Consider the following 25,646-nt stretch of genomic DNA (forward strand, 5'->3'; position numbering starts at 1 on the left):
ATAATATTTCACCTGTCCTGTTTATGTAACACTTTAAAAATCAGCAAAAGGGTAATATAAATAAAATTTATTATGAAACAAAAGGCAAAAAAACTATTATGTACATAGTTTAGTCCTATTCAGTGTCTACTCGGCGCTTCTTGGCTTGTCTCTTGTATTCATTAAATGGAGCATCTCTTGTCACTGTCCAGCAATAGTCTGCAAGCATTGATGGGCTCCATTTGCCCTGATAGCGTTTCTCCATTGTTGCAACGTCCTGGTGAAATCGCTCGCCGTGCTCGTTGCTCACTGCTCCGCAGTTCGGTGGAAAAAAATCTAGATGAGAATGCAAAAAATGTATCTTTAGTGACATGTTGCAACCAAGGCTTTTGCATGCCTTGAGGAGGTTTTCCACCAACAACCTGTAGTTGTCTGCCTTGTTGTTTCCGAGAAAATTTATTGCCACTAACTGGAAGGCTTTCCATGCTGTCTTTTCCTTGCCACGCAGTGCGTTGTCAAATGCATCATCTCGAAGAAGTTCACTAATCTGAGGACCAACAAAGACACCTTCCTTTATCTTAGCTTCACTTAACCTTGGAAATTTTCCACGGAGGTACTTGAAAGCTGCTTGTGTTTTGTCCATGGCCTTGACAAAGTTCTTCATCAGACCCAGTTTGATGTGCAAGGGTGGTAACAAAATCTTCCTTGATTCAACAAGTGGTGGATGCTGAACTTTTTCCTCCCAGGCTCCAATGACTGTCGGAGTGGCCAATCTATCTTGATGTAGTAGGAATCTCTTGCACGACTATCCCATTCGCAGAGAAAACAGCAGTACTTTGTGTATCCAGTCTGCAGACCAAGCAAGTGTTGTAGCATATGTGTGGGGCCCACCTCTTGTCCTGATCTCCAATTTTGCAGCCAAAATAAAGGTGATAGGCTTTCTTAACCATAGTGGTTATACTGCGCTTTTGTGATGCAAAAGTCACTTCACCACAAACATAGCAGAAGTTATCTGCACTGTTCACACAAGTACGAGGCATCTCTGCTCACTTTGGCTAAACAGAAATGTGTCCCTTTGCAAAATCAAACACTGAAAAATAAGCGAGCACGATACTGTATGATTTCTAGAGCTGATAGAGGGCAATTTGTTCAGCAGAGTGATGTAAGCTTCGCTATGATTGCATCATCCATGACTTCCAGGAATAACATGATGCAATTTATATAATGTATGACGCAATACCAGCTTCAGATTGCATCATTCATTGTTTTGCCTAAAAAGCAAGTACTGTCCAAACCCAGTCATAGATTTATTCATAGATCCAGTCAAAGATGTATTTTAGTCATTTCTGGTTTAAATTGAGATCCCTTCCCTTTATAACTCACTTATCCTCTGCCATTCGCAAGTCAAGGGTCGTATATACTGACCCAATAGCATATCTTGAAAACTTGAAATCAACAATTTTAAGCATCATTTTCGTTCTCAGTGACCCAGAATTAGTAAAGTTTGACTACATTTATTTCAGAAGCATTTTGGCTGTAGAGCAGTGTTATTATTTGTATTTCTATCTCTCCAAGGTTCTATCTCCTCTCCCACCTTCTTCCCAATAACACAACATGTTCTTTCCTGTTTATTGCTCTCTCCAAGTTGTGGCTGCTGAGAGGGCTTTGTCACACTTTCCATTTCAGAAGCATATAAGTTTACTTTTTTGTGGTCAAATCTTGCTTTTCTTATTGAGTCAAGTTTTTCCATTGAGTTCAGGAGGTCAATACACTTAAGGAAGGCCCCAGTCCTACAAAGGGCTCCATATCAGCTCATGAATCTTCTCCATATGGAGCTCATTGCAAAATTTGAGCCTAATGATTAAGAACAAGATTTGTCTCTTCATCTCTGGTGTACAGGAAATCCAGCTATCAGTATGTTTGCTCAGCTCTTTCATCTTTTGCTGCTCGACAAAGTTCTACCTTTAATTTATGTATTGTTCTAGTCTTGTGTTTCTGTTCTGTGTTTATGGGATCATTTCATGTTCTTTTACTTCTTCTGTAGATGTTCCAGAGGATCATTTCAATATCTGGGGCACCTGGCATTCAACACTGAAATGTGGCTCCAAAGATCCAGGAATGACAGGTATGATAGTTCGTTGATAATTTTTATTCCCCAGTATAACAAGGGCTTAAGCATATACATATGCACTATGAACTAAAGCCAGTGAAACTCCTCATGGTGCATAAAATTAAACATATGCATGCATAAGATCAGGGGCCTTCATTTGTTTGCTTTTAAATGATTCATCCTAAAAATATCTGTAGAGCTTTTTTCCTCTGATTCTCTATTTTTTTTTAACTTTGCTATTTTGCAAAATATAGGTAAAGAGAGACACAACAACTACACAAATATGGCAACATTTGAAAATGAGTCACAAGATACAGTAATAGAAAATAATCTCCTATGAAGCAGAACAACAGTATTGAGAGATTATGCTGTGGACTTAAACACAGTCCTTGGAAGTGGGAGGCCTGAATTCAAATGCTGACTAATTACCTGTATGCCTGGGGCAAATCACTTAACTCCCTGTCCTCAGATTTTCTTCCATCTGTACCTGCTTACTTCACAGGAGAATATTAATGTTTTTTAAAGCACTTTGAAATTATCAGGCATTATGTTAGTGCTAAACATGAAAGGGACCAGCTTTTTTTATACATGGATACAGTTCAGATAGTACAGGCCCAACACTGGCCTTGCCAGTATAATGCAGCAAGTCATTGATCACATAAAATGTGAGTGTTTCATATTGATATTCTGTCTAATTCTGTTTCTCAGGTTCATATGGAAACCTTTATGAAAGCAGCTCGTTACGACCAGGAAGGTGCTCTCTTTCCCAAGGGAACCTATCGTTGAATTGGCCTCGGTGGCAGGGTAGTTCTACAGAATTGGACAACGAAAAGCAAATAATCCGAAGGAGTCAGACTACTGCTGCCATTCCTGAATGTAGGCCTCACACCCCCGTGTCTCGGGTTTGCAGCAGTCCGCAAACAGAAGGTGGAAGGAGGAGTTCAGACCAGTCCAATTTAAGGTCTGAGCAGCATTTGACTTTAAGTAGCACAGAGGACCTTACAGAGCATGACTCAAAAGTGGGTTGCTTGTCAAGAACAGCTATACCTTTGTACCTGAGGCAAGAAGACATAAATAGAAAAGAGAGGCCACCACCTCCTTACCCTGGCCCCAAAAAACAAAGTTCTGCATTGTCCCAGCGACCGACTGTCTCTTCAACAGCGCATCCTTTGTGGAGACTTCAAAAGCCAGAAAAACATTCAGGGGCCATAGCAGCAGAAGGACCAGCAGCTGAATCAACTGACCAATCCATCTCCAGTCAGCCATGGCAAGCTTCTCAGAACAAAATAGGTAACATCTATTCCACTCCAGCCAATAATCAGAACAATAAAAATGTATCCGAGCCAGACTGTCATGATTGCCAAAGACCGCGGTGCCCAATTTGGGAGCTTTTATCAGCTGATAACTCAGATGCCTTCCCTGAAACGCTTGTATGATCAGACTCTTATAGAGAACTGCCATCCAAACCTATGCTTCTCTAAGATAGGAAACGAATAGTGACATTGGAAAACTTCTTGTTTTATACCAAGTAAATTTATTTTAATTTCTTAATTTTGTTCACTTTAAATCTTTCATAGCTCTATTAAGCAGTCCATTTACAATACCGTATGTTCTTGTTTCGTAACAAGCTTTTAAGAGAGAAAAATGTTAGCCTAACAACTGTGGTTTCATAAACTGTGTGTAAGACAAAACTATTGCTTTGGTGTTGCTAATGTGTATTTATATGTCTGCAGTTCTGATGATTGTTTAGTCTGGGTTATGTATGATAATCATATATTGTGTGTTCCTATTCAAGTGACAATCAATCAGGACTGCCTTTTTTAAAATCACTGCACTTACATTACCAATAATATGTGTTGGAATTCTATAGAAAGTGCACAAGCTGGTTTCTGTGCTGTTATACAACTTGTTAATGAGAGAAACTGTCCTTCTGGTCAATGCCTATAAAAAACACTAAAATAGAATAAAACATGAAAAGCCATATATTTTATAATGGTAGTAGTAGGCTAGGATGGAAATTATTTACCAAATATTTTTTCTTACGAATATGTTTGTAAACAAAATTAAAATTTGATACAATGTTATAAAAATATTTTTTTAGATTCTGTTAGGTAGCAGTTCAGCTAATCAGTCAAGGGTAAGGTTGTGTCTAAACCAAACTAACAGCCTTACTACAAAAGTTTACCCTCCCCTTCTAGATCAATTACAAACTTATATATACAGCATATAATATATAATATATATTTATAGGTGTATAATTTTATATATTGTTTTAAAGCAATGAACTGGAAACCAAATTTTTTAAAAAAATCTATATATATGTCACATAATAGAAAGAAATATGGCTTTTCCTTTTAAACAACAAACAAAGCAATCAAAATGACAAGCATTTATATGTCACATGCAGTGTTTTAGAAATGAATATGACATTTGGAGAAGTTCACAGCTTTTTGTATAAATGTTGTGCCAAAATTTGGGGAAATTGGTTTTTTTTTTCAATAACTATGTTACATTGTTAAATGTTGCTGTTACACAAGTTTTGGTTTTATTAAACTGCAAACATGTTTATGACCAGCAGGTGGCAATGTATTCCAGTATTTTAAGAAGATTTTTTTTTTTCACATAAGGGAAAATGTATCATATTAAAAATTTTATAAAACATGCTAGTCTTAATTGTAATGAAGTTGAAGACTCATTCAGTGGTGTTATCTTGAAATTCTGTCTTCTGTCGTAATGTTGGAATAAAAAACTAAGCAAAATCATTGCAGTATTTTTACTCCTTCATTGTAATTACTATATATTTTTGAGAGTTTGTGTATCTGTCTCTGTGTCGATCCATCTTCCTTAAAAAATTAGGTTTACTTGTTTTTTTTTCAGAAAAGAGGGTTTTCCCCGGAAAAAAAAAGTGTCCCGACTACTCCCATGAAATTTGCATCTCCTCTTTTGAAAAAAAATTAGTTTAGAGGTACCCCTAGTGTACACATAGCACAGAAACACAAATGAGTGAGGAAGCCAATGTGTCTATAATATTCACTTCTGAGTCAATAGTTTGAGTCCAGCTTTAAGCCATAAGCTATTCAAAGTTATCATATGATGGCCGAGTTGGTGCTCTTTGGCAAAAGGGTTGACATTCTGTGATCACACCCATAAATTTCACATTTAGAAATTCATTACCTTTGTGGGCGGTCGGTATTGTAGGCAGGGGGAGGAACAGCCTTCCCAAAATTGCCTACATGCCCAACCGCCTAAGGCTGGGGCTGCAGTGCAGCAGCCTGGCTCCATCCAGCCTCTAGGGAAGGCAGCGCAGCTCAGCAGCCCAGCCACCTGGGAGCAATAAGTTGCAGATAGGCAGCCCAGCTCTACCTGGAAGAATACAGCTGCTGCGTAGCAGCCTGGCTTTCCCTGGCCACCAAGGAGAGCCAGGCTGGGCAGCAGCACGACAGCCACAGCTCTCTACTGGTGTGTCTACACAGCAAAGTTATTCCAAAATAACTATGCGAGTGTCTACACACCAATTCCATTATTTCAAAATAATTTTGAAATAACGGATGGCTTGTTCTGACTTGTGTAAACCTCATTCTACAAAGAATAACACCTATTTCCAAATAGGTGCTGTGTAGATGCTCCACTTCTGCTATTTCAAAATAAGCTATTTTGGAATAACTATTCCGGAATAGCTTATTCTGAAATAACTGTGCAGTGTAGATGTAGTCTTTATGGCCTAGAAGGATCAGGTGGAAGGGGTGGGGCTGGGGCTTGCCCTCGCCAGCTGGCCTTTCACCTGATGCCCATCATTGTCTTCTCTTTTGTAAAGGGACATCCCCCCTGATCAGGGTTAAGGCATATAAGTGGTGTGGGATTATCCCTGTACTGTTGATTCCAATAATTCCTAGTTCTTGATTTATTAGATTTCAAAGTGCCTGCCTTTATTCAGGTGCATATGCCCAATGAAATTCATAGGAATACCTATCAGAGTAGGGCCAGATTGAGCCCTTTATAGGCCCTACGCACTCTCATAATTGTAGGCCCCTAGATTAGACTATATAGAAATACATAAGGGAGAAATGCCCTATCACCTATACAGCTAATATCACCCATTTTAATTTTCTCTCTTGACAATGGCACACTGTGTGAGAAATTCATGGTTCTTCATTCTAAAATAAAAGGTATTTTGTTGTATATTACAATTATACTTAGGATTCACCTGATAGCTAATTGGCTGATAAGGAGAAAAGCAAGGTGATATTGCCGCTACTATGACTGTAATATCCACAGAGCAATGCATAGTGCCGCACATCTGATAACTTGGTAACATTGTGTCTCGAGATCGTTCAACGTCATTTACGAAATAACAGAACATTGGTTGATGTTTCTGCCAGAAAAAGTTGTTATCAGTAGCCTAGGGTTTCTGAAACACAACTATGAAATGCAAACACTGTAATAATAAGCAGTGTTCCCTGTAACATTTTCTATCATTGGGCGGCCTGAATATTCTTATGTACCCCACTAGTACAAACAAAAATCTAGATATAAATATATATTTTAAACAGCTCGTAGGTATGGAAGGCAAATATTTTTAAACGGGATAATTAACAATGACCAATGTTTATGATGTTTATTAATACAGGTGTGTTAATAGAGAAGTCATTCTTCCGCTCTACTCTGCACTGGTTAGGCCTCAGTTGGAGTATTGTGTCCAGTTCTGGGCACCGCATTTCAAGAAAGATGTGGAGAAATTGGAGAGGGTCCAGAGAAGAGCAACAAAAATGATTAAAGGTCTAGAGAACATGATCTATGAGGGAAGGCTGAAAGAATTGGGTTTGTTTAGTTGAGAAAAGAGAAGACTGAGGGGGGACATGATAGCTGATTTCAGGTATCTAAAAGGATGTCATAAGGAGGAAGGAGAAAACTTGTTCATCTTGGCCTCTGAGGATAGAACAAGAAGCAATGGGCTTAAACTGCAACAAGGGAGGTTTAGGTTGGACATTAGGAAAATGTTCGTAACTGTCAGGGTAGTCAAACACTGGAATAAATTGCCCAGGGAGGTTGTGGAATCCCCATCTCTGGAGATATTTAAGAGTAGGTTAGATAAATGTCTATCAGTGATGGTCTAAACAGTATTTGGTCCTGCCATGAGGGCAGGGGACTGGACTCAATGACCTCTCGAAGTCCCTTCCAGTCCTAGTATTCTATGATTTAATGTCAAATAAAAAGAAAATGAACAGTACCCTGAGACTACATGTATTTTATCATCCTTTCTAACAACTCAAGCAGGTTAACAGATCAAAATGCATATTAGCCACATACAACTCAGCTTTAAGATGCTAAAGCAATCTGAGTCAATTGGAAACAGTCATGCTCTCCTTGCAAATATTAATACAATATTTAATTACACTGGAAAGGAGAGAAAAAGGCATGTACTTGGGCTTGTACAGTTTCTCTAGGATGTCAACTCTTAATTTCATTAATAGTGCACAAAGATAAAAAAGTAAAAATAAGTAGAAAAACAACACAGAAAGCAAATAAAGCCGCAAACGTGAAAATAGGAAGGGAAGTAAAATATCAGGTGGTTGGTGATGGGTATTTTAAATGAATGTTTAGGATCATTATGCAAGTGAAACATAGAACTGCAAACATAAATAATGGTTATCCTTGTTTGAAACTTTCACATTGTATGTGTCACCAACTCAAAGAGTAGAAGCTCCAAGGCAGCACTTTATCACGTGGCTTCAGAGTTTATCGACAGATCCATTTTTTTAAAGAGCTTGAAAATACAGTTTTCATCCTACAATATACCTAGCTTCACACCTAGTAAGCCTATTGGCTCATAAGAGCCAGAACTATACCATGTAGAAAAGATCTGGCCTTAATATCCCTCCCCAAACCGATTCTAAAATGTAATGGAAATTCAACTCCAAGGGTACATCTAGACTACATGGCTCCGTCGACAGAGCCATGTAAAATAGTTAACTCAGCATAGTCAAAGAAGCGGGAATTTATGAACTAGCCTGAAATTCGTCAGACTTTGATAGGCATAGCTGAAAGTGATAGACAGCCACCTGCAGTTGTCCATGAGGCAAGGTCTCTGACTAAGAAGTTGGATCAGTTCAAGACAGCTCTGACATGGGTCATTTCGAATGATATGCTACAAAAGGCTAATCTTGCAAATAAAGCTCTACAGGAGCCTGGCATTGAGTTGTGCACTGTCATGAATTTAGATGATGGTCTTTAAGCACAGTTTCATGATACCCACGATACATTTCATGTGGTTGAGGCAACTGCAAAAGATCTCACACCATCTGACTACAATGAGACCACACAATGCAAACCACTGAGAAAGCAATTTTTTGATGAAATTTGTATGTATAATACTGTCTTGGATTTGACTGCCAGGGACAAATTTCACACACTGTGCTTCTTTTCTATCATGCATGAATTTATTGTTGAGATGGTCAGACAACAAGCAGCATATGCCACATTGAATGAAAGGTTCAGTTTTCTTGTGAATAGATTAATGTCCAGTGCTGAGGTCACCTCTGTGATGCATTAACAGGAGTGTTGTGAGCAAGACACAAGAAATCATTCTTCCACTCTTCTCTGCACTGATTAGGCCTCATTTAGAGTATTGTGTCCAGTTCTGGGCACACATTTCAAGAAAGATGTGGAGAAATTGGAGAACATCCAGAGAAGAGCAACAAAAATGATTAACGGTCTAGAGAACATGACCGATGAAGGAAGACTGAAAGAATTGGACATGTTTAGTTTGGAAAGGAGAAGACCGAGAGGAGACATGATAGTGGTTTTTAGATATCTAAAAGTGTGTCACAAGGAGGAGGGAGAAAAATTGTTCTCCTTATCCTCTGAGGATAGGACAAAAAGCAATGGGCTTAAACTGAGGCAAGGGAGGTTTAGGTTGGACATTAGGAAAAACTTCCTAACTGTCAGGGTGGTTAAACACTAGAATAAGTAGCCTAGGAAGGTTGTGGCATCTCCATCTCTGGAGATATTTAACAGCAGGATAGCTAGACAATTATCAGGAATGGTCTAGACCAGGGATACTCAACTTTATAAGCCCCAAGGCCCGCAATGATACTCGCAGCACATGCAGAGAGCTGCAACTTAAGTGTGGTTGCATATACATGCAAACATATGCAAATGTATGCAAATAGCTTCTTTCACACTGATGGGCATGAATATAAAGCACTTCCCACAATGCCCCAGCACTCTTGGCACCTTCTTCATCTGAGCCAGAAATCCCGACAGCCTGTACCCGTCTGTTCCATCCAGCCCATCCACTTGCATCTTTCAATGCTCACTCCGCCTGGGAGATGTCTCACCATTGTGGAACATGTTCCAAGTGGAGCCCGTGTTCAAAGGATCCCACCCGCTGGCTGTGTGTTGAGCCCCGTGTAAACCTAAACCACACTGCAGGCTGCAAACAAACAGGCTGTGGGCTGCATGTGGCCCACGGGCCATGTGTTGAGTAGCCCTGGTCTAGACGGTACTGGGTCCTGCCATGAGGGCAGGGGATGGGACTCGATGACCTCTCAAGGTCCCTTTTAGTTCTAGTGTTCTATGATCTTCCTTTGCACTACTTTGAATTGAGAGCGAGCTTGTGCGGAAAAAGACATTTGATGATATAATCTATCGTTTTGCTAACAAAGAGTTGCAAAGTAAATTTTTAATTGTATGTTATACTTACATGTTGTTTGTTGACTAAAGATTTAATTCACCTGCACTTAATTGATCTTCAACATTTGCATATGTATTTTAATAAAAATAGCAAATTATTAAGTATGAATTAGCAGTTTTCTTATTTTTGAGTCAATTAGTAATTGTTTAGGCGTTAAATTTTTTGTAGGCCCTAGGCCTTCTGAAACAACAATCAGTCTGTCGAACTGCATTGCAACTATAATGGATGTTCATAGAAGAAGATTCCTGCTTATAGACTGTGTGTAAGTATAGCTTATGTGTTTATTATTAAATATAGACTTCAAGCAGAAATGAACCAAAAATAATAAATAAAAGGATGAAATATAAAAAGACAACATACAGTTCATAGACAGAATGGGAAAATGGCTTCAACTATCCAACTCAAAAATTCTAGATAGCCCCAAAGCCAAATGGTGTCAACCTTTTTCTATAGCTGAAACTGCAGGGGAAGCTGGGAGTCATAGTTAACACCTGTTTCATTGTTGAGGGCCAAATGCTGGCACTTGAGAAGATGCAAGTGCCCTTTGTTCTCTGAAGGAGTAGGACTTTGCTGTTGTACTTTGAAGGGACAAAAAATTGTGTCATCATGGAGTGGTGTTAGAGACAGGGTAAAGATTATGGACTTTAATTACCCCAGAGATTTTTAGTTCAGCTGCAGGGCTAAGCTAATAAATCAAAAGACAAATTTGAGGTGTTGCTACCTTCATATGATGGACAGGTAAATTACTACTAAATCATGTCAGCAACTTTAAAATGAGTTGTCAGATTGTGTGGTCATAGGGGTATAAAGCATAAGTGCTTACAGTTAAAACTAACATTAAAACTCAGTTTTTCTTTATTTTGTTGCCTTGTTCCAATGTTAGAAAAAATAAGCTAAAGAGATTCAATTTTATCAATCTGATTTAACACCAAGTGCAGATTCTTCCACAAAGTTTTGTATTGTTCAGTGTTTCTCTGGATTGTAGGAACATCTGAAATTTATTTTAACTAACTAACCAATTTTATGTGTCAACATTAATCTCTAAAATATATAGTGTATATCAAAAGTGATGGGAGAGATCAATAATAAAAAGTAGATGAGTCTGGGGCATAGAAGTTTCCTGGGTCGAGCACCAGCAAAGTTCAATGGAGAAGTAGATGTGGTTGCTGCCATTTCAACCTGAAATGAGTAAAAAATTCCATTTTTCCCATTGTCTCTCTCTGTCTCATATCTTTCCCAATAGAAATTAAAACTCAGAGCTGAATCATTCTGTTGGCTCTTCCTTAGATCCTCTGATAAAATGACAGCATTAATAGCTGCTAGATCTTTTTGTTAATGCTTCAGTTTTCTTTCATGTTTTCTTTCTAGGCTATGAACTTTCTTACGCTCATCTTAAACTCTACTGTAGCAAAGTCTGCAGCATGGAGACAGAGGGTCACCTCAAGGCATTTCCTCTGAATGTTCATCTTGGAAGCAGCAGAAAGGGTATGGCACTTGACTGCAAAGGCAAGTGAAGAGAACTCTGCTCCTAGGACCTGTGATGGAGAACTTTGTGTAAGCGGGGGAATGGTCCCGCTCTTGTGGGGAACTTTCCTGGCTTCTATACACCCCGGTGAAATGAACCAGCGAAAGGATCTGAGTCCCCGCTCCCACTTCCTTTACCCCACGGCTCCCTGATCCTGAGGGCTCCCCCTCCACTCTCCTGAGTAGCAGAGCCCTTGAAACCCCAACAAGGCTGGGCCCAGGTTTCCTGGGGCTTAATCCCTGACCTTGTAGTCACTAGGGGCAGGAGTTAGGGTGTCCCCACTCCGAGGTGCTCTCTTTACACTGCAGGCCTTCTTGGCCCAGTGATCACTTCATAAGGTTCAAAGCAAATACAATTTATTAAACATCAACTGATTAAAGAGAATAGAATAAGAAACAATGAGAATGGTTAAATGAGAACACACAGCCCTGCTCTGTAGCACAGGGACATCAACACAGCAGTCTGCAGAGTGTAAGGACAGTTCACAGTCTCTTCCTTAGAAGCCCTGGAAGTGCTGCAAGGGGCTGCAGGCTGGACACGCTTGCACTGGCAGTGACCACACAGCCTCAGTCTCTAAGTGGCCAGACCCCTCTCCCAGTCCAGAGCCTTTCCCCACACTTTGCAGGTCCCAGTAGCTCACCACATCCAGCTGCAGGCTGTGCTGCTTGGCTGTTCCAGCTCCTTGTGTTGCTTCTCTGTTCCTTTTGGCTTTCTGAGCACTGCCAGTCTGCTGCTCAACACAGGGTCTGCACTGCTTGGCCTGTCTGTGTCTGGTTCTGTCGCTGCAGGACTTCTTCTTGTACTCCTCTTTCAGCTCTCTGTCTTTGCAGGACCTCTTCTGCACACAGCTTGTTTGTTCAGAGCCAGAGACAGAACAATCCCCACTTACAACCTGTCAGTCAGGCTGAGCTGGAGTGTTGACTGCTTTCCATTGTCTCTGGGGTCTGTCAGTCTCATGAACCCTTCCCCTTCTGAAGCTGGTAAACCAAAAAACTCCCACAGAGTTTTAGTAAGGGGTAACAGTCCCCTTACATTCCCCCTTGCTAGAATTCTACCACAGCCACAAAATTCACACCATATAAAAAACATTAACAAGTAACAAAAACATTTTACATATTTAACATCTTATTTCTACTGGACATGCGGACACTTATTAAGCCATTACATAGGACCAATAACATAATCATCTCTAAGTTTAACAGGCAATACACCCTTATTAGTTCTCTGGGACCTTCTTACAACAGGTGGTTCATTACCCATATTTTCTATTTCCCTGTCTTCGGGTAATACTGGGTCAGCCTGAGGGATCTGGTCATCCTCGTTATGTACAGGGGTTGCTACCCTCTGCTCCCTTTGGTATTCAGTTTGTGGGACTAAAACCATTCCCCAACTCCTTTCAGTCTCTTCAGGCTGTCCTGATCTACACCTCCTAGGATTCCTGACTGAACTAAAGGTGCAATGTTTTAACTGATCTCTATGAACTGTTCTCTCATGCCCTCCCCGTTCAGGTCGAATGGTGTAAACTGGCAGGTCAGGATTGTTGTGAGCAAGTACAATGTGAGGACTCGACTCCCATTTGTCCTGTATTTTATTACGTCCCCTGTGTCTATGATTACGAACTAGTACACGATCACCAGGCCTGATGAGAGCCCCCCTGGACTTGCGATCATAAGTCCTCTTCCTGCTTTGGGCTGCCTGTTTAGACGTACTGAGAGCAACTTCACAGGCTCTCTTCAGCCTGTCATGGTGACTTTTGACCCAGTCATCCAGATTGGTCACATCATCTTCCTCAGGGCCCTCTCTGTCCAGAATATCCAATGGCAACCTGGGATCTCTAGCAAACATGAGATAAAAAGGAGAATACCCCGTCGACGAATGGATGTGACTATTATAGGCCATCACCAGCTCAGGGAGATGCTCCTGCCAGGCTCGTTTCTTTTCAGGCGGGAGTGTTCTGAGCATGTCATGCATTGTCCGGTTAAACCTCTCGCACTGAGCATTTCCTTGTGGGTGATAGGGTGTTGTTCGGCTTTTGGCTATGCCATACAGTTTACACAATGCTGATATCACCCCTGACTCGAAATTCCTCCCCTGGTCTGAGTGTAACCGTGCTGGACAACCATAATACATAAACCAGTGTTTTAGGAGGGCTTCAGCCGTTGTCTGCGCTGTCTGGTTTCTAGTTGGAACTGCAACAGTGAATCGGGTAAACATATCTGTGAGAACCAGTACGTTCTCAAACCCCTCTGAAGATTTCTCTAGCCGAGTGTAGTCCATTGCTAAGACCTCCATTGGGGCAGTCACGTTAGTGCAGGTCAAAGGGGCCCGAGTGGGTGGAAACACATCCTTGGCTAGGGCACACCGCTTGCACTGACGGATCCATGCTGTTACATCACTAGCCATTGTAGGCCAGTAATAGTTCTTCCTCATCGCCTCAAGAGTGCTTCTGTCTCCAAAATGCCCTCCATGGTCATGCCTGGCTTCATAAACTTGTCGGCGAAGTGACACTGGCACCACTAACTGCCACACTTCTTCGCCATCACGAGGATGACAGATTACACGGAACAGCACTCCACGGTGCAACCTAAGTCGCTCCCACTGTCTGGTCAGCTTCTTAGACTGAGGGTATTTGGCCCCAAAGCTCCGGTCTGGCCTCATCCGGTTCATGACTGCCTCTAAGACTGGCCCAAGGTCCCCTTCTTTTTGCAGGGTGCGAATTTCTTCCCATGAATACCCTGAGATTATTGCATCCTCACCTTCTACCAGGTTTTGTGATACCTCTTTTACCATCACTTCACCCTCTGGCTTCGGAACCTCTAACCACAAACAGGCCCGCACAACGTCTGCAGGAATGACCAGAAAGTCCTTTTCAAGGTCTTCACCCTCTTCTAATTCCTCTTCCAAAGGCAATCTAGACAGGGTGTCAGCACTAATATTCTGTCTTCCAGGTTTATACTGTACTTCAAAAGTGAACTCAGCAAGTTGGGCCACCCACCGGTGTTCAATCGCACCTAAGTTAGCAGTGGACAGGTATCGGAGAGGATTGTGGTCTGAGATCACAGTGAATTTAGAGTACATTAGATAATCCTTAAATTTTTCAGTAATAGCCCACTTCAAGGCCAGCAATTCTAGCTTAAAAGCACTGTAGTTTTTGTCATTTCTTTCTGACCTCCTCAGCCCTCGGCTTGCATATGCGATCACACGCTCAACCCCCTCCTGTTTCTGGCTGAGCACTGCACCCAGGCCATGTAGGCTTCCATCTGTTGTCACCATAAATGGCAGGCTAAAGTCAGGATATGCAAGCACAGGTGGTGTCATCAGCCGGTGTCTTAGTTCATCAAAAGCTGCCTGACAGGCATCATCCCATACAAAGCATTGATCCCTTTTCTTCCTTTCAGTTGGTTGGCCCACCAATCCATATAGTGGCGCAGCAATGTGTGCAAACTTTGGAACAAATCGTCTATAATAGCTCATGAAACCCAGAGCTTGTCGCACTTGTTTGGCATTCTTCGGGACTGGCCAGTTTTCCAGAGCCCTGGTCTTCTCCTCGTCTACCTGGATTCCATCCTTCGAAATCACATGGCCCAAAAATTTGACTCTCTCACGTAAGAGGCAGCACTTGCTTGGCTTCAACTTCAACCCATGTTCCTTCAGTCGTGTGAAGACTACATCCAGTTTTTCTATATGACTCTCGAAATCTTTGGAAAACACAATAACATCATCCAGGTATATTAGCAAAGTGTCTAGGATGTAATCTCCCAACACCCCTTCCATTAGTCTCTGGAACGTAGCAGGTGCATTGCACAAGCCGAATGGCATACGCGTCCATTCAAACAGCCCAAACGGAGTTGTCACTGCTGTCTTTTCCTGGTCCTGTTCTTCCATTGCAACCTGGAAATAGCCAGAAGTCAAATCAAGAGTTGAAAACACTCTGGCACTTCCTAATGCATCCAGGGACTCTTCCACCCGGGGTAGCGGGTAAGCATCCTTGTGTGTTACTTCATTCAATTTCCTGTAATCACAGCAGAATCGCACCCCACCATCCTTTTTTATTACAATCACTGCAGGCGATGCCCAGGGGCTGTGGCTTTCTTTAAGGACACCTTGAGCCACTAGGTCCAGGATGTGCCTTTTTACCTCCTGGAACACTTGTGGTGAAATCCGCCGGTGTCTCTGTTTTATTGGGACAGCATCTCCAGTGGGTATTCGGTGTGTCACTGTGGTGGTGTAACCAAAGTCTCGGTCATCCCTGGAAAAGACCTCTTGATGTTTCTCCAGTAGTGCCCGTAAACGGCCAGCCTGCATAGGGGTTAGCTGTTGGAGATCCACTTGGACTGGAATGAGTAACTCTCCATCAGGTGCCTCTTGAGGTGTAGTAACCTGTGCTCCTTTCTCCAACCTTGTCACTCGCAGCTCATCTCCCTTTTCTTCCAGGACTACTCCTCCTGGGGGTACTACTTCTTCGGGTCTGTGTACCTCTGCCACTCTAGTGCGGGGGTACAACTTTATGGCCTTCTTACTTGAGTTTAGCAGCCTGACTGGCACTTTTCCCTTGCTGGCATTAGCAAGTACGTTCGCAACCAGTAGTCCTTGAGGTAGACTGGCCCCTCGTGTTGGCTCAACAAGCACCCGGTATCCATTGAATCCGCTTAGTACCTGGCAGCGTCCATCAACAATCTTCTCACTCCAGGGAGGTATAACTACCTTCTGTCTCCCTGCCACCTTTACGTAGCCAATCTGTCCTGTGGGACCAGGAAAACATCCTTGTCTCTCCACTTGGGCCAGTACCCGCTTCAATGCAGCCTTCATCCTAGGCTCCCCATGCCGGTTCATTTCTTGGGTTCCTTCCCCCACTAATAGTAATTCTTTCAGCTCTCTTATTATATTCATCCCGAGAATTCCTGGTACTCTGTTCCCCATCAAAGTCTTTTCCGAAGCTGGATCCTTTAGGATAAAGATGCATTTTCCCGGGATTATCCGACCCATATACCCTACATCAGCTTCAAGGCACCCCACAACAGGGATAGCTAATCCATTAGCTGCTGTTAGCTGTACAAACCGGGTATTATGCATGGTCAGATCTTTCTCTTTTAAGTAGTTTTGGAAATATGATTCAGAAATAGTGGTGACTTCTGAGCCAGTGTCTATCAAACAGCGGGTCCTCACCCCTGCTATGGTTATTTCCACTGTCAAGCAGTCCCCAAAAGCTCGACCGCAGAAGTCATCAAATGCACTAGCATCATCAGGGTCCTTTTCCTTACTGCTGGCATGCTGCCCTTTTCCGAGGGACAGCCGTAGGAACCCTTCTGTCCCCGCTTGGCCTTCCCCTGATGTGCTACTCGATCTTGGTGTCTCTTGGATTCCAGACGCTCGGAATTCCAGTCCCCTCTTCAGTGGACAATCTCGACTAGTATGCCCTGGCCTTTCACAAGTATAACAAATGTACCTTCCCAGCTCATCCTTTAGTGGGGGCCTTCGGGACCTTGGGGTCCTGGGGTATTTTGGCCAAGTAGTGGAGGAGGTGGATTTTTCTTTCACCACCTCAGTCATTACTTTCAGCATCTCCCCCTGCTGGACTGCCAGTTTTTGGATAGCTTCACTTAAACTTTCCAATGTTAACTGTGTTTGGGGCAGGGCCTTTTCCCCAGTAGTTGCACTGACTAGGCCCCCACTCCGTGTTCGGGAGTTAGGCTTGCCGGTCTCTTCCAAAGGAGCCTCCTCTTCTTCTGACCACATAATGGCAGCCTGCATGAGTTCAGGGAACTTCTTTCCAGGCTCTTCCTTCAGCCTTCTCTTCATTTCACGGCGGAGGGAGTCATCCCGAAGCCCAAACACCATCTGTTCTTTCAGCGCCATATCTGCGTCTGAAACTCGTTGAGGGTCTCGCCGCTCCACTTTGCTCATTCTCTCCTGGAGTTCATAGGCATATGCCCGGATAGTTTCACCAGGCTCCTGCTTTCGCTCAAAGAACTCCTTTAGCCGGGTTCCAATAGGTACCTTGTCTCCATACACTTCTAGGAGGAGTTCAAATACCTTTTTCACATCTTTCTTGTCTGCCATTGCCATAAACTTTACTGTGGCCTTGGCCTGGCCCTTGAGGTGCTCCTCTATGAAATCCACATGATCTTCTTCAGGTATTCTTAGCACATGCAGAGCTGCCTTCACAGACTTCACCCACTCCTCTACCGTAATGTCTCCTGGCCTAGTTGGGAAGCCACCAAACTCTGCAACCTTCCGCTCCCGTGGGACATAAATAGTAGGGGGTTTCTTAGCTTCTGCTGCCTGTTGGTCTATAACTGCCCTGGCCAGTGATAAGGCTTCTCTATGCTCAGCTCTAGCTTGCTGTAATGCCTCACTTTGGTCTGATAATCTGCGCTGAAGTTCAGCAACTTGGATCTGCAGTTCTTCAATTCCAGCCATGGTTGTGCTCTCGACCAGGCCTGGCTGGTGCTACCAGAACTCAACAAATAAACCAATGGGGTGGACCCTTTGAATAGGATCCTGTTCGTGACGCCAATTATGTAAGCGGGGGAATGGTCCCGCTCTTGTGGGGAACTTTCCTGGCTTCTATACACCCCGGTGAAATGAACCAGCGAAAGGATCTGAGTCCCCGCTCCCACTTCCTTTACCCCACGGCTCCCTGATCCTGAGGGCTCCCCCTCCACTCTCCTGAGTAGCAGAGCCCTTGAAACCCCAACAAGGCTGGGCCCAGGTTTCCTGGGGCTTAATCCCTGACCTTGTAGTCACTAGGGGCAGGAGTTAGGGTGTCCCCACTCCGAGGTGCTCTCTTTACACTGCAGGCCTTCTTGGCCCAGTGATCACTTCATAAGGTTCAAAGCAAATACAATTTATTAAACATCAACTGATTAAAGAGAATAGAATAAGAAACAATGAGAATGGTTAAATGAGAACACACAGCCCTGCTCTGTAGCACAGGGACATCAACACAGCAGTCTGCAGAGTGTAAGGACAGTTCACAGTCTCTTCCTTAGAAGCCCTGGAAGTGCTGCAAGGGGCTGCAGGCTGGACACGCTTGCACTGGCAGTGACCACACAGCCTCAGTCTCTAAGTGGCCAGACCCCTCTCCCAGTCCAGAGCCTTTCCCCACACTTTGCAGGTCCCAGTAGCTCACCACATCCAGCTGCAGGCTGTGCTGCTTGGCTGTTCCAGCTCCTTGTGTTGCTTCTCTGTTCCTTTTGGCTTTCTGAGCACTGCCAGTCTGCTGCTCAACACAGGGTCTGCACTGCTTGGCCTGTCTGTGTCTGGTTCTGTCGCTGCAGGACTTCTTCTTGTACTCCTCTTTCAGCTCTCTGTCTTTGCAGGACCTCTTCTGCACACAGCTTGTTTGTTCAGAGCCAGAGACAGAACAATCCCCACTTACAACCTGTCAGTCAGGCTGAGCTGGAGTGTTGACTGCTTTCCATTGTCTCTGGGGTCTGTCAGTCTCATGAACCCTTCCCCTTCTGAAGCTGGTAAACCAAAAAACTCCCACAGAGTTTTAGTAAGGGGTAACAGTCCCCTTACATTTGCAATTCCCTATACCATTTTCCCACACTGCTCCATGATTCTGTTTAGATCATGCATAATAGCAGAACAGCATAAAACACAAGGGATTCTCCACTGGCTAATAACTCTTACAGAAGCATTAATTCTCCTAGACATGGTTATTACTGTAAATTTCATTTTTGCCTCCAAACAGCCCCTGTTGCTTCTCTCACACAAAGGAGACAGAAGCAGGCAACCTGTTTTTCAATTCAAATCTTAACATTTTCTTCCCATTGGCTTTCCTGGTTCCCTGCCAACACTTCCTGGATTTTTCAGGGATTCTCTGAGTTTAACCCTTTACAGGCAGTACCTCTCCCATCCATCACAGGAGCCAACAGACTCGCCATGTCCCTGGGCAAAGCGTGTGTGTTGGGGGAGTCTTCATGCTTGTGGAAGAGGTAGAGTCTCACATCAAAGGAGCAGAGCCCCCAGCCCTGTCCAGAGTGTGTACATTTGAAAGGGATGGGACTTCAGCCACCACGGCTGCCAGAGGAGTGATGGCGGTGGCGGGGGCCTCAGGCTCCTTAGAATCGCCAGGCCCCAGCTCAGTTGCCTCCCTTCCCTCTCCCCTCGTTGGCAAGCCTGAGACGATGCCCACCCTTTTGACCTGTGCTATTGAGGAGAATGTAGATCTCAGGGGAGGAGAACATAAAGGTGGCCTGGAGGGAAACATTAAAGATGAGAACCTCCATGGTAGCCACACTCTGGACCAGTTAGACAGACAGAACCAGAGTCTCAAAGTGTGGATGAGATGATGATGTAGGGAAGAGAGTATCGTGCTTATTAGAAACTGGGGAACGTTTTGGGAAAAGAGGAGCTTACACAGGAAATACAGGCTTCACTTTAACCAAAACTGGAACCAAACTACTGGCATGTAAAATGAAGGTGGTGGCTGAGGAGTTTTTAAATTAAAGGCCAGGGAAAAACTGACATGAAAAACAGCACACAGTTTGGGTGAAGCCATCCATTAAGAATGAATTTATTAACTGGCAAACTCTATAGCTGAGTGGCAAGGATAGAAAAGATGTTGGTTAAAGTACAGGTAAGAATGATTGAGGAACAAACAGTCAAATACAAAAGAGTTCCATTTAAATATAATATGTGAATGCAAGCTACAGAATAGTGACAAAATACACATGCCCTACACAAAGCTAGAAACCTAAATGCTAAAATAGGTGAACATGGGTGCCTGACATTAAAAGAAGATATCAATATAGTAAGCATTATGGAAACTTGCTAGAATGAAGATAATCAATGGGTCATGGTAATATCAAGATGCAATATATATAGGAATGACAGAGAAGGTAGGGGTGTGGCACTATATGTGAAGGAAAGCAGAGACAAAGTAACAATCTAAATTGACTCAAACTGTACCATAGGTACCATACTATGGATAGAAATTCTGAATTTGAATTATACAAATATTGCAGAAGGAATATACTACTGACCACCTGAGCAAGATGGTGACAGTGATTTTAAAATTATCAGAGAGATTTGAGAGATGACAAAGACAGGAAACACGATGACTAGAAAGGATTTCAACTATCCCTCATCTTAACTGGGAATATGCAAATGTCACCTCCTGAAGTGATGCAGAGATAAAATTGCTTGCCACCACAAGTGACTGCTTCTTGGAGCAGTTTGCCCTGGAACCCAGGATGGAAGAGGCAATTCTTAATTTGGTCCTAAGTGGAGCACAGGCTCTGGTCTGATCTTACAGGGGAGAAATGGCAAAGAAACCTGGCAGAGTAACGTTTAACCTTACAAAGAGGAACAAAACAAAAACGAGAAAAGTTATTTGGAAATTAAAAGGACCAGAGACAAGGCTGAAATACCTGCCAACTACATGGAAACTATTTGCAAAATCATAATAGAGATCCAAACTAAACATATATCCCATTTTTAAAAAGCCATTAAGAAAACAAATGTTATCATGGCTAACCAGCAGAAGAATGGGGGAAGTTAGTAAGTGGCAAAAAGGCATCTTTTAAAAATTGGAAGTCAAATCCTAGTGAGGAAAATAAAAAGGAACATAATCCCTATGCAATCAAGGGTAAAATAAGGTAGGTCAAGAAGAATTTGATGAGAAAATAGCTGAATATACGAAAACTAGGAGCATTTATTTGAAGTGCATCGGAAGGAGGAAGCTTGCCAAACAACCAGAGGGGTCCCTGGACAACTGAGGTGCTAAAGGAGCCTTCCAGGAAGACAAGGCCATTGCAAAGAAGCTAAATGAATTATTTACCTCAATCTTGACTACAGAGGATGTGGGAGAGATACCTACATCCAAGTCATTCTTTCTAGATGACATATCTGAGGACCTATCCCAGATTGAGGTTTCAGCAGAGGAGATTTTGGAACAAATTGATAAATTAAACACTAATAAATCATAAGAGCAAGATGGGATTTACCCAAGAGTTCTGAGGGAACTCACATATGATATTGCTTAACTGCTAACTGTGGAACAGAATATATCACTTAAATCAACCTCTCTACCAGATGACGGGAGGGCAGCTAATGTAACATTGATTTTTAAATGCCCCAGAATCAATTAGTGTCTCTATTTTTAGGATGGGTGTGCTGAGCTCTCCCCCACGTATATCTGTCTGTGCCTCTCACTGTCCCAGGCTGGGGACAAAGCTGGGGCAGCCGCTGAGCTCCAGGACAGGGCCAGACAGGAAGCCCCGGAGCCAGTGTCTGAGACCCTGGGTGGCAGCAGGGGGGTTGGCAACCAGGATCCTGGGCCCAGCAGCTGGGATCCTGGGCCTCATTAGAAGAGACAGAGCTGGGATCACATTCATCCTTTATAATTTGATCTAATTTTCACTCTTTTTAGTACTCTCTTGAGTTTTGGATTTTGAAGCTCTCCTTGTTAAAACAGGATATTCTCTTGCAATACAGTCCATTTTCCCTCTTCAGTGGGATAGTTTGCTCTTGTGCACTTAATAGTGTCTCCTTGAAAAATTGCCAACTCTCTTGAACTGTTTCCCCCTTCAGCTTGCTTCCCATGGAATCTTAACAAGGCCAAGAAGGTGGACAATATGTTCATTCTATAGAGGGGTGAAGTGATGTGTCACAGTTGGGGCCAACTCCTCCCATATTCTCAATTAGTGATTCCTCAAGAGCACCTGCTCCACGCTCTCAGCTCCTCAGCCATCATCTCCTTTGGGCAGAGACTTGCTTCTCTCCCCTCCTGACCATGGTGTTCTGGCTACTCAGCTCTCTGATTTTCATTGTCCTCTTCCCAGGAAGCCAAACTGCTAAAAAGGCCAGCGTTTGCATGCTCCTTTCTTGCCAGAAGCTGTGATCAGTGTATAGGCCACACATATAAGTTATCAGACAGCTTTTCCTCAGGCCTTGAGTGACAAAGAGGCAGCTGTATCTGACAAAACAGCAGAGGTGTACAAACTACGATGCTACTTTTGGTGGCAAACTCTGCTGTTTTGCTGACAAACTAAAATCACCCTGATGACAGGAATAGAGGATTCTGTGGCAAAATGAAAGCGATAAAGCCTCGGTATAGGTCAGGGTGGGGAACCTACCGTCCGGCCTATGGGTTGCCTTGACTTAGCCTGTGAGGTTCGGCACTCACCATGTGGCTGGAGAGCCAGTGCCGGCTCACCCTGCTGCTGTGGGGGGGAGCACCAAGGCTCGTGGGTCAGATCAAGGCAAGCCACTGTCTGTATCAGGAACACAGGCTTTGCCTGGCTGGGGGAGGAAGCAGCTCTGAGTCAGGAACTGCAGTGCAGGGAAGCTCTGTCCCCGGTGCTGGCTGGAAGGCTCCACCCTCATTGCTCCCATTGGCTCCCATTGGGAACAATAGGTGGTGGTGCCTGCCAATGCAGGGGACAGAGCTTCTCTATGCTGCTGTTCCTGGTGCAGAGCTTGGGCAGGCAGGCACCCCAGTGCCCTGTCTCCTCCTCTACTTCCCCTTCCACCCATCACCTGCACCCCCACCCCAGTTCTGCACCCTTTCCCCCAGCCAGACCCTGCACCCACAGCCCCCTCCTATTCAGACCACACCCATCATCCCAGCCTGCTCCCTGGCAGCCTCCTCCCACACTCTGAACCCCTCATTTTGCCCCCCCCCCGAGACTGGGGGAGGCTAAGAAAATTTACTAGTCCCAGACCCCCTGAAAAGTTATCCAGCCCTGGGGCCCTGAGCCTTAGCATCCCCCCACAGGGCTTAGCCATTGGGCCCACATCTGGTATAGACGCTGCTGTTTGTTGTATTGCCATAAATGGCCTTCCCAAGTATTCCACAATGCCCAGGCATTTGCCCTCACATTTCTCCTTTGGAGAGCTCACAGAGCTGCTGAGGATGCAGAAGGGATGGCAGCAGCAGATGTGGGAAAACTCACAGGGAATCGCAGAACCATTAATGAGGAATCAACAGGCAAGTAGAGTGGGCTACTGCTGCATGGGGATGGGGATGGGGGAGTGTGAGACTGCTGTGCTGTGCAGAGCTAGGGGATGACATGTCAGGGACGGGGGGCAAGGCGATTGGTTGGTCAGGCTGCTGTTTGAACTCAGAGACAGAAGCATACTGACATACTTTCCCTCAACATACACTCTTCTCCAACGCAAGCTCTGTCTCCCTCACATATGTATCTTCTTCCCCCAAACACAGTCTCGCACACACTTCTCCCAACACCTACTCCCTGTTGCTCCCCTCACCACACACACTTTGGTTGACAAGTTGCAATCTAGTAGGATGCCCATGGAATGCTGGGATTGATAAATCTGCATAATGTGATGTTGTGCCATGATGCATTGCAAACCCTTCCCAGAACACCCTGCAGCCATTGCACAGTGGGATAGCTACCCACAGTACAGTGCTCTCTCTCAATGCAAGAGCTGCCAGGGTGGCTGTGCTCTGCCGACACAGGGTGCATAGTAAGGACATGCAACAGGGCTTAATTAAAGTGCTTTCATGAAAGCAGTATGACTTTTTGTTGCAAAAACTCTGTGGTGTGGATAAGGCCCAGGCAAGCACATTTATTCTTAAGGTGAAAGTTTTACAGCAAAAGCATATTAAGTTTAAAAGAACCTACATGCACGCTAAAAATTTTACCAGTGGTCATCTCAATTCTAGTGCTCTTGGTAGGTGTCAGTTCTTCTAAACCAGGGGTGGGCAATAATTTTGGAAGGGGGGGTCACTTCACAAATTTCAGATGTGGCCACCCAGAATGGGCGGGGCCTCACACGGAAGGGGTGGAATTGAGAACTACCCTGCTGGGTATGGTGACCTTATTTTCTGAACCAGCTGCAGCTAATAAGAAAGGTTTAATTTAAATTATGAAATAGATTAAGCATCTTAATTTTATCATGTTAGTTTATCATACTCCCTTTTAAATAAAGTAAAATATTATTTCCAACACAAAAGGTTTCAATGTTTCCTTTCTTTATGGCAGGGGTGGGGAACCCTTTTTGGATCTGGGGTCACTGACCCACAAAAAATCAGTTGGGGACCACACAAGTTAGAAGCAAAAAAACTCCTCCAAAACCCCCCACATCTCACTGATGTGGCCTCAACTGAGACATCTCATTCCTCTGGTGCTCCAGCCTCATGGGGTGAGGGGAAGGGAAGGGGGAAACTGAGGCTCAGGGTTTTCCATAGATCACATTTACTTTTTGGGGGTTCTGGAGTTAGTAAATTGTATGGATCTCCTTAGACTCTGAGATAAGGACAAAAATGAGGGTACAGTGCATGAGACAGGACAGGACTGCCAGCAAGTAGGATAGGGATGGGGTGCAGGATCTGGGAGGAAGCTGTGGTGCAGAAGCAGGCTGGGAGTAGGGTGGAGGGAGCAGGAACAAGGGAGGGTGCAATATGTGGCCAGGAGAGAGGGTGCAAGAACAAGGAAGGTGTTGGAGCAAATTGGGGGTGCTGGGTCTTGGGGTGGGGGGAGGGAATTGATGTGATTGGAGTGGGTGTGGGGTATGTGAGCATGAAAGGGAACCGTACCTGGCTTCGTGCTCCCTTGCACCAATGGCTGCAGCCACACTGTCCTGGCTGCCCCAGAGGGAGGCCCTGCTGCCACGGCCACAAGTCCCAGAGGCCGGAGACACTGCTGCCATGGCCACGCAGTCCAGGCCTGGCCCTGAGGCACCGAGGCCACAGGCTGCCCCAGAGGTGTCACTGTTGTGGCTACATGGCGTGGGGCCATCCCCGGAGGCACCACAGCCACGTGGCCCCAGTCCACCCCGATGCTAGAGGTGCCACTTCCCTGGGCCGGCCCCGGAGGCACTGCTACCATGGCCTGGGACCAGCTTCAGAGGCACCGCTACCATGGCTATGGGCTGGCCCCAGAGGCACACTGGCAGCAGCACCTCCAGCCTGCAGGGCTGGTCTCTGGCTGCATGTCTGCAGTAGGGGCGCCTCCAGGGTGGGCCCTGTTAAGGAGCCTCAGCCCTAGCACTTCCTCCTCTCCAGCAGCTGAATGGAGAGTGGAGGGGCGGGGCTGAGCGCCTTCCCCCCAGTGCATGCCCATTAGGGGGCGGGGCCTGAAATTGCCTCGTGGGCCGGATCAAAGCCTAAAGTGGGCCGGATCTGGCCCACTGAAAGGCTTTTGCCCACCCCCCTTCTAAACCCTCAACTGGATTTTCCTCATGGTTACAAGTTCTTTGTCTCAGATTCAGATCCAGAGCATTTGCGTTGTTTCTTTACACACTTCAGGCCTTTGATCTCATCTTCAGGAATTGCAGATAAGCAAATAAAGACACTTTTGTAGCTTCAAAAGGCTGGGTTTTTGCATAACCAGGGGAGAGGGGATTTGCATTAATCTCCCCCT

The 25,646-nt window shown here is 44.4% G+C and overlaps 1 protein-coding gene across 8 annotated transcripts in view; it reads left to right on the plus strand.

Annotated features, from left to right (window-relative positions):
• Positions 1-4,851, plus strand: part of ARHGAP6 (Rho GTPase activating protein 6) — a 479,589-nt gene extending 474,738 nt beyond the window's left edge. For all 8 annotated transcript variants that reach the window (XM_075914907.1, XM_075914901.1, XM_075914913.1 and 5 more), the window contains exons 12-13: positions 2,024-2,104; positions 2,798-4,851. In XM_075914907.1, the coding sequence (XP_075771022.1) occupies positions 2,024-2,104; positions 2,798-3,525 (809 nt within the window). In that variant the 3' untranslated portion in view covers positions 3,526-4,851. The remainder of the gene's footprint in view (positions 1-2,023; positions 2,105-2,797) is intronic.
• Positions 4,852-25,646: the final 20,795 nt, after the last annotated feature.

This window comes from Pelodiscus sinensis, chromosome 1, assembly GCF_049634645.1.
Source record: "Pelodiscus sinensis isolate JC-2024 chromosome 1, ASM4963464v1, whole genome shotgun sequence".
Lineage (NCBI taxonomy): Eukaryota > Metazoa > Chordata > Testudines > Trionychidae > Pelodiscus > Pelodiscus sinensis.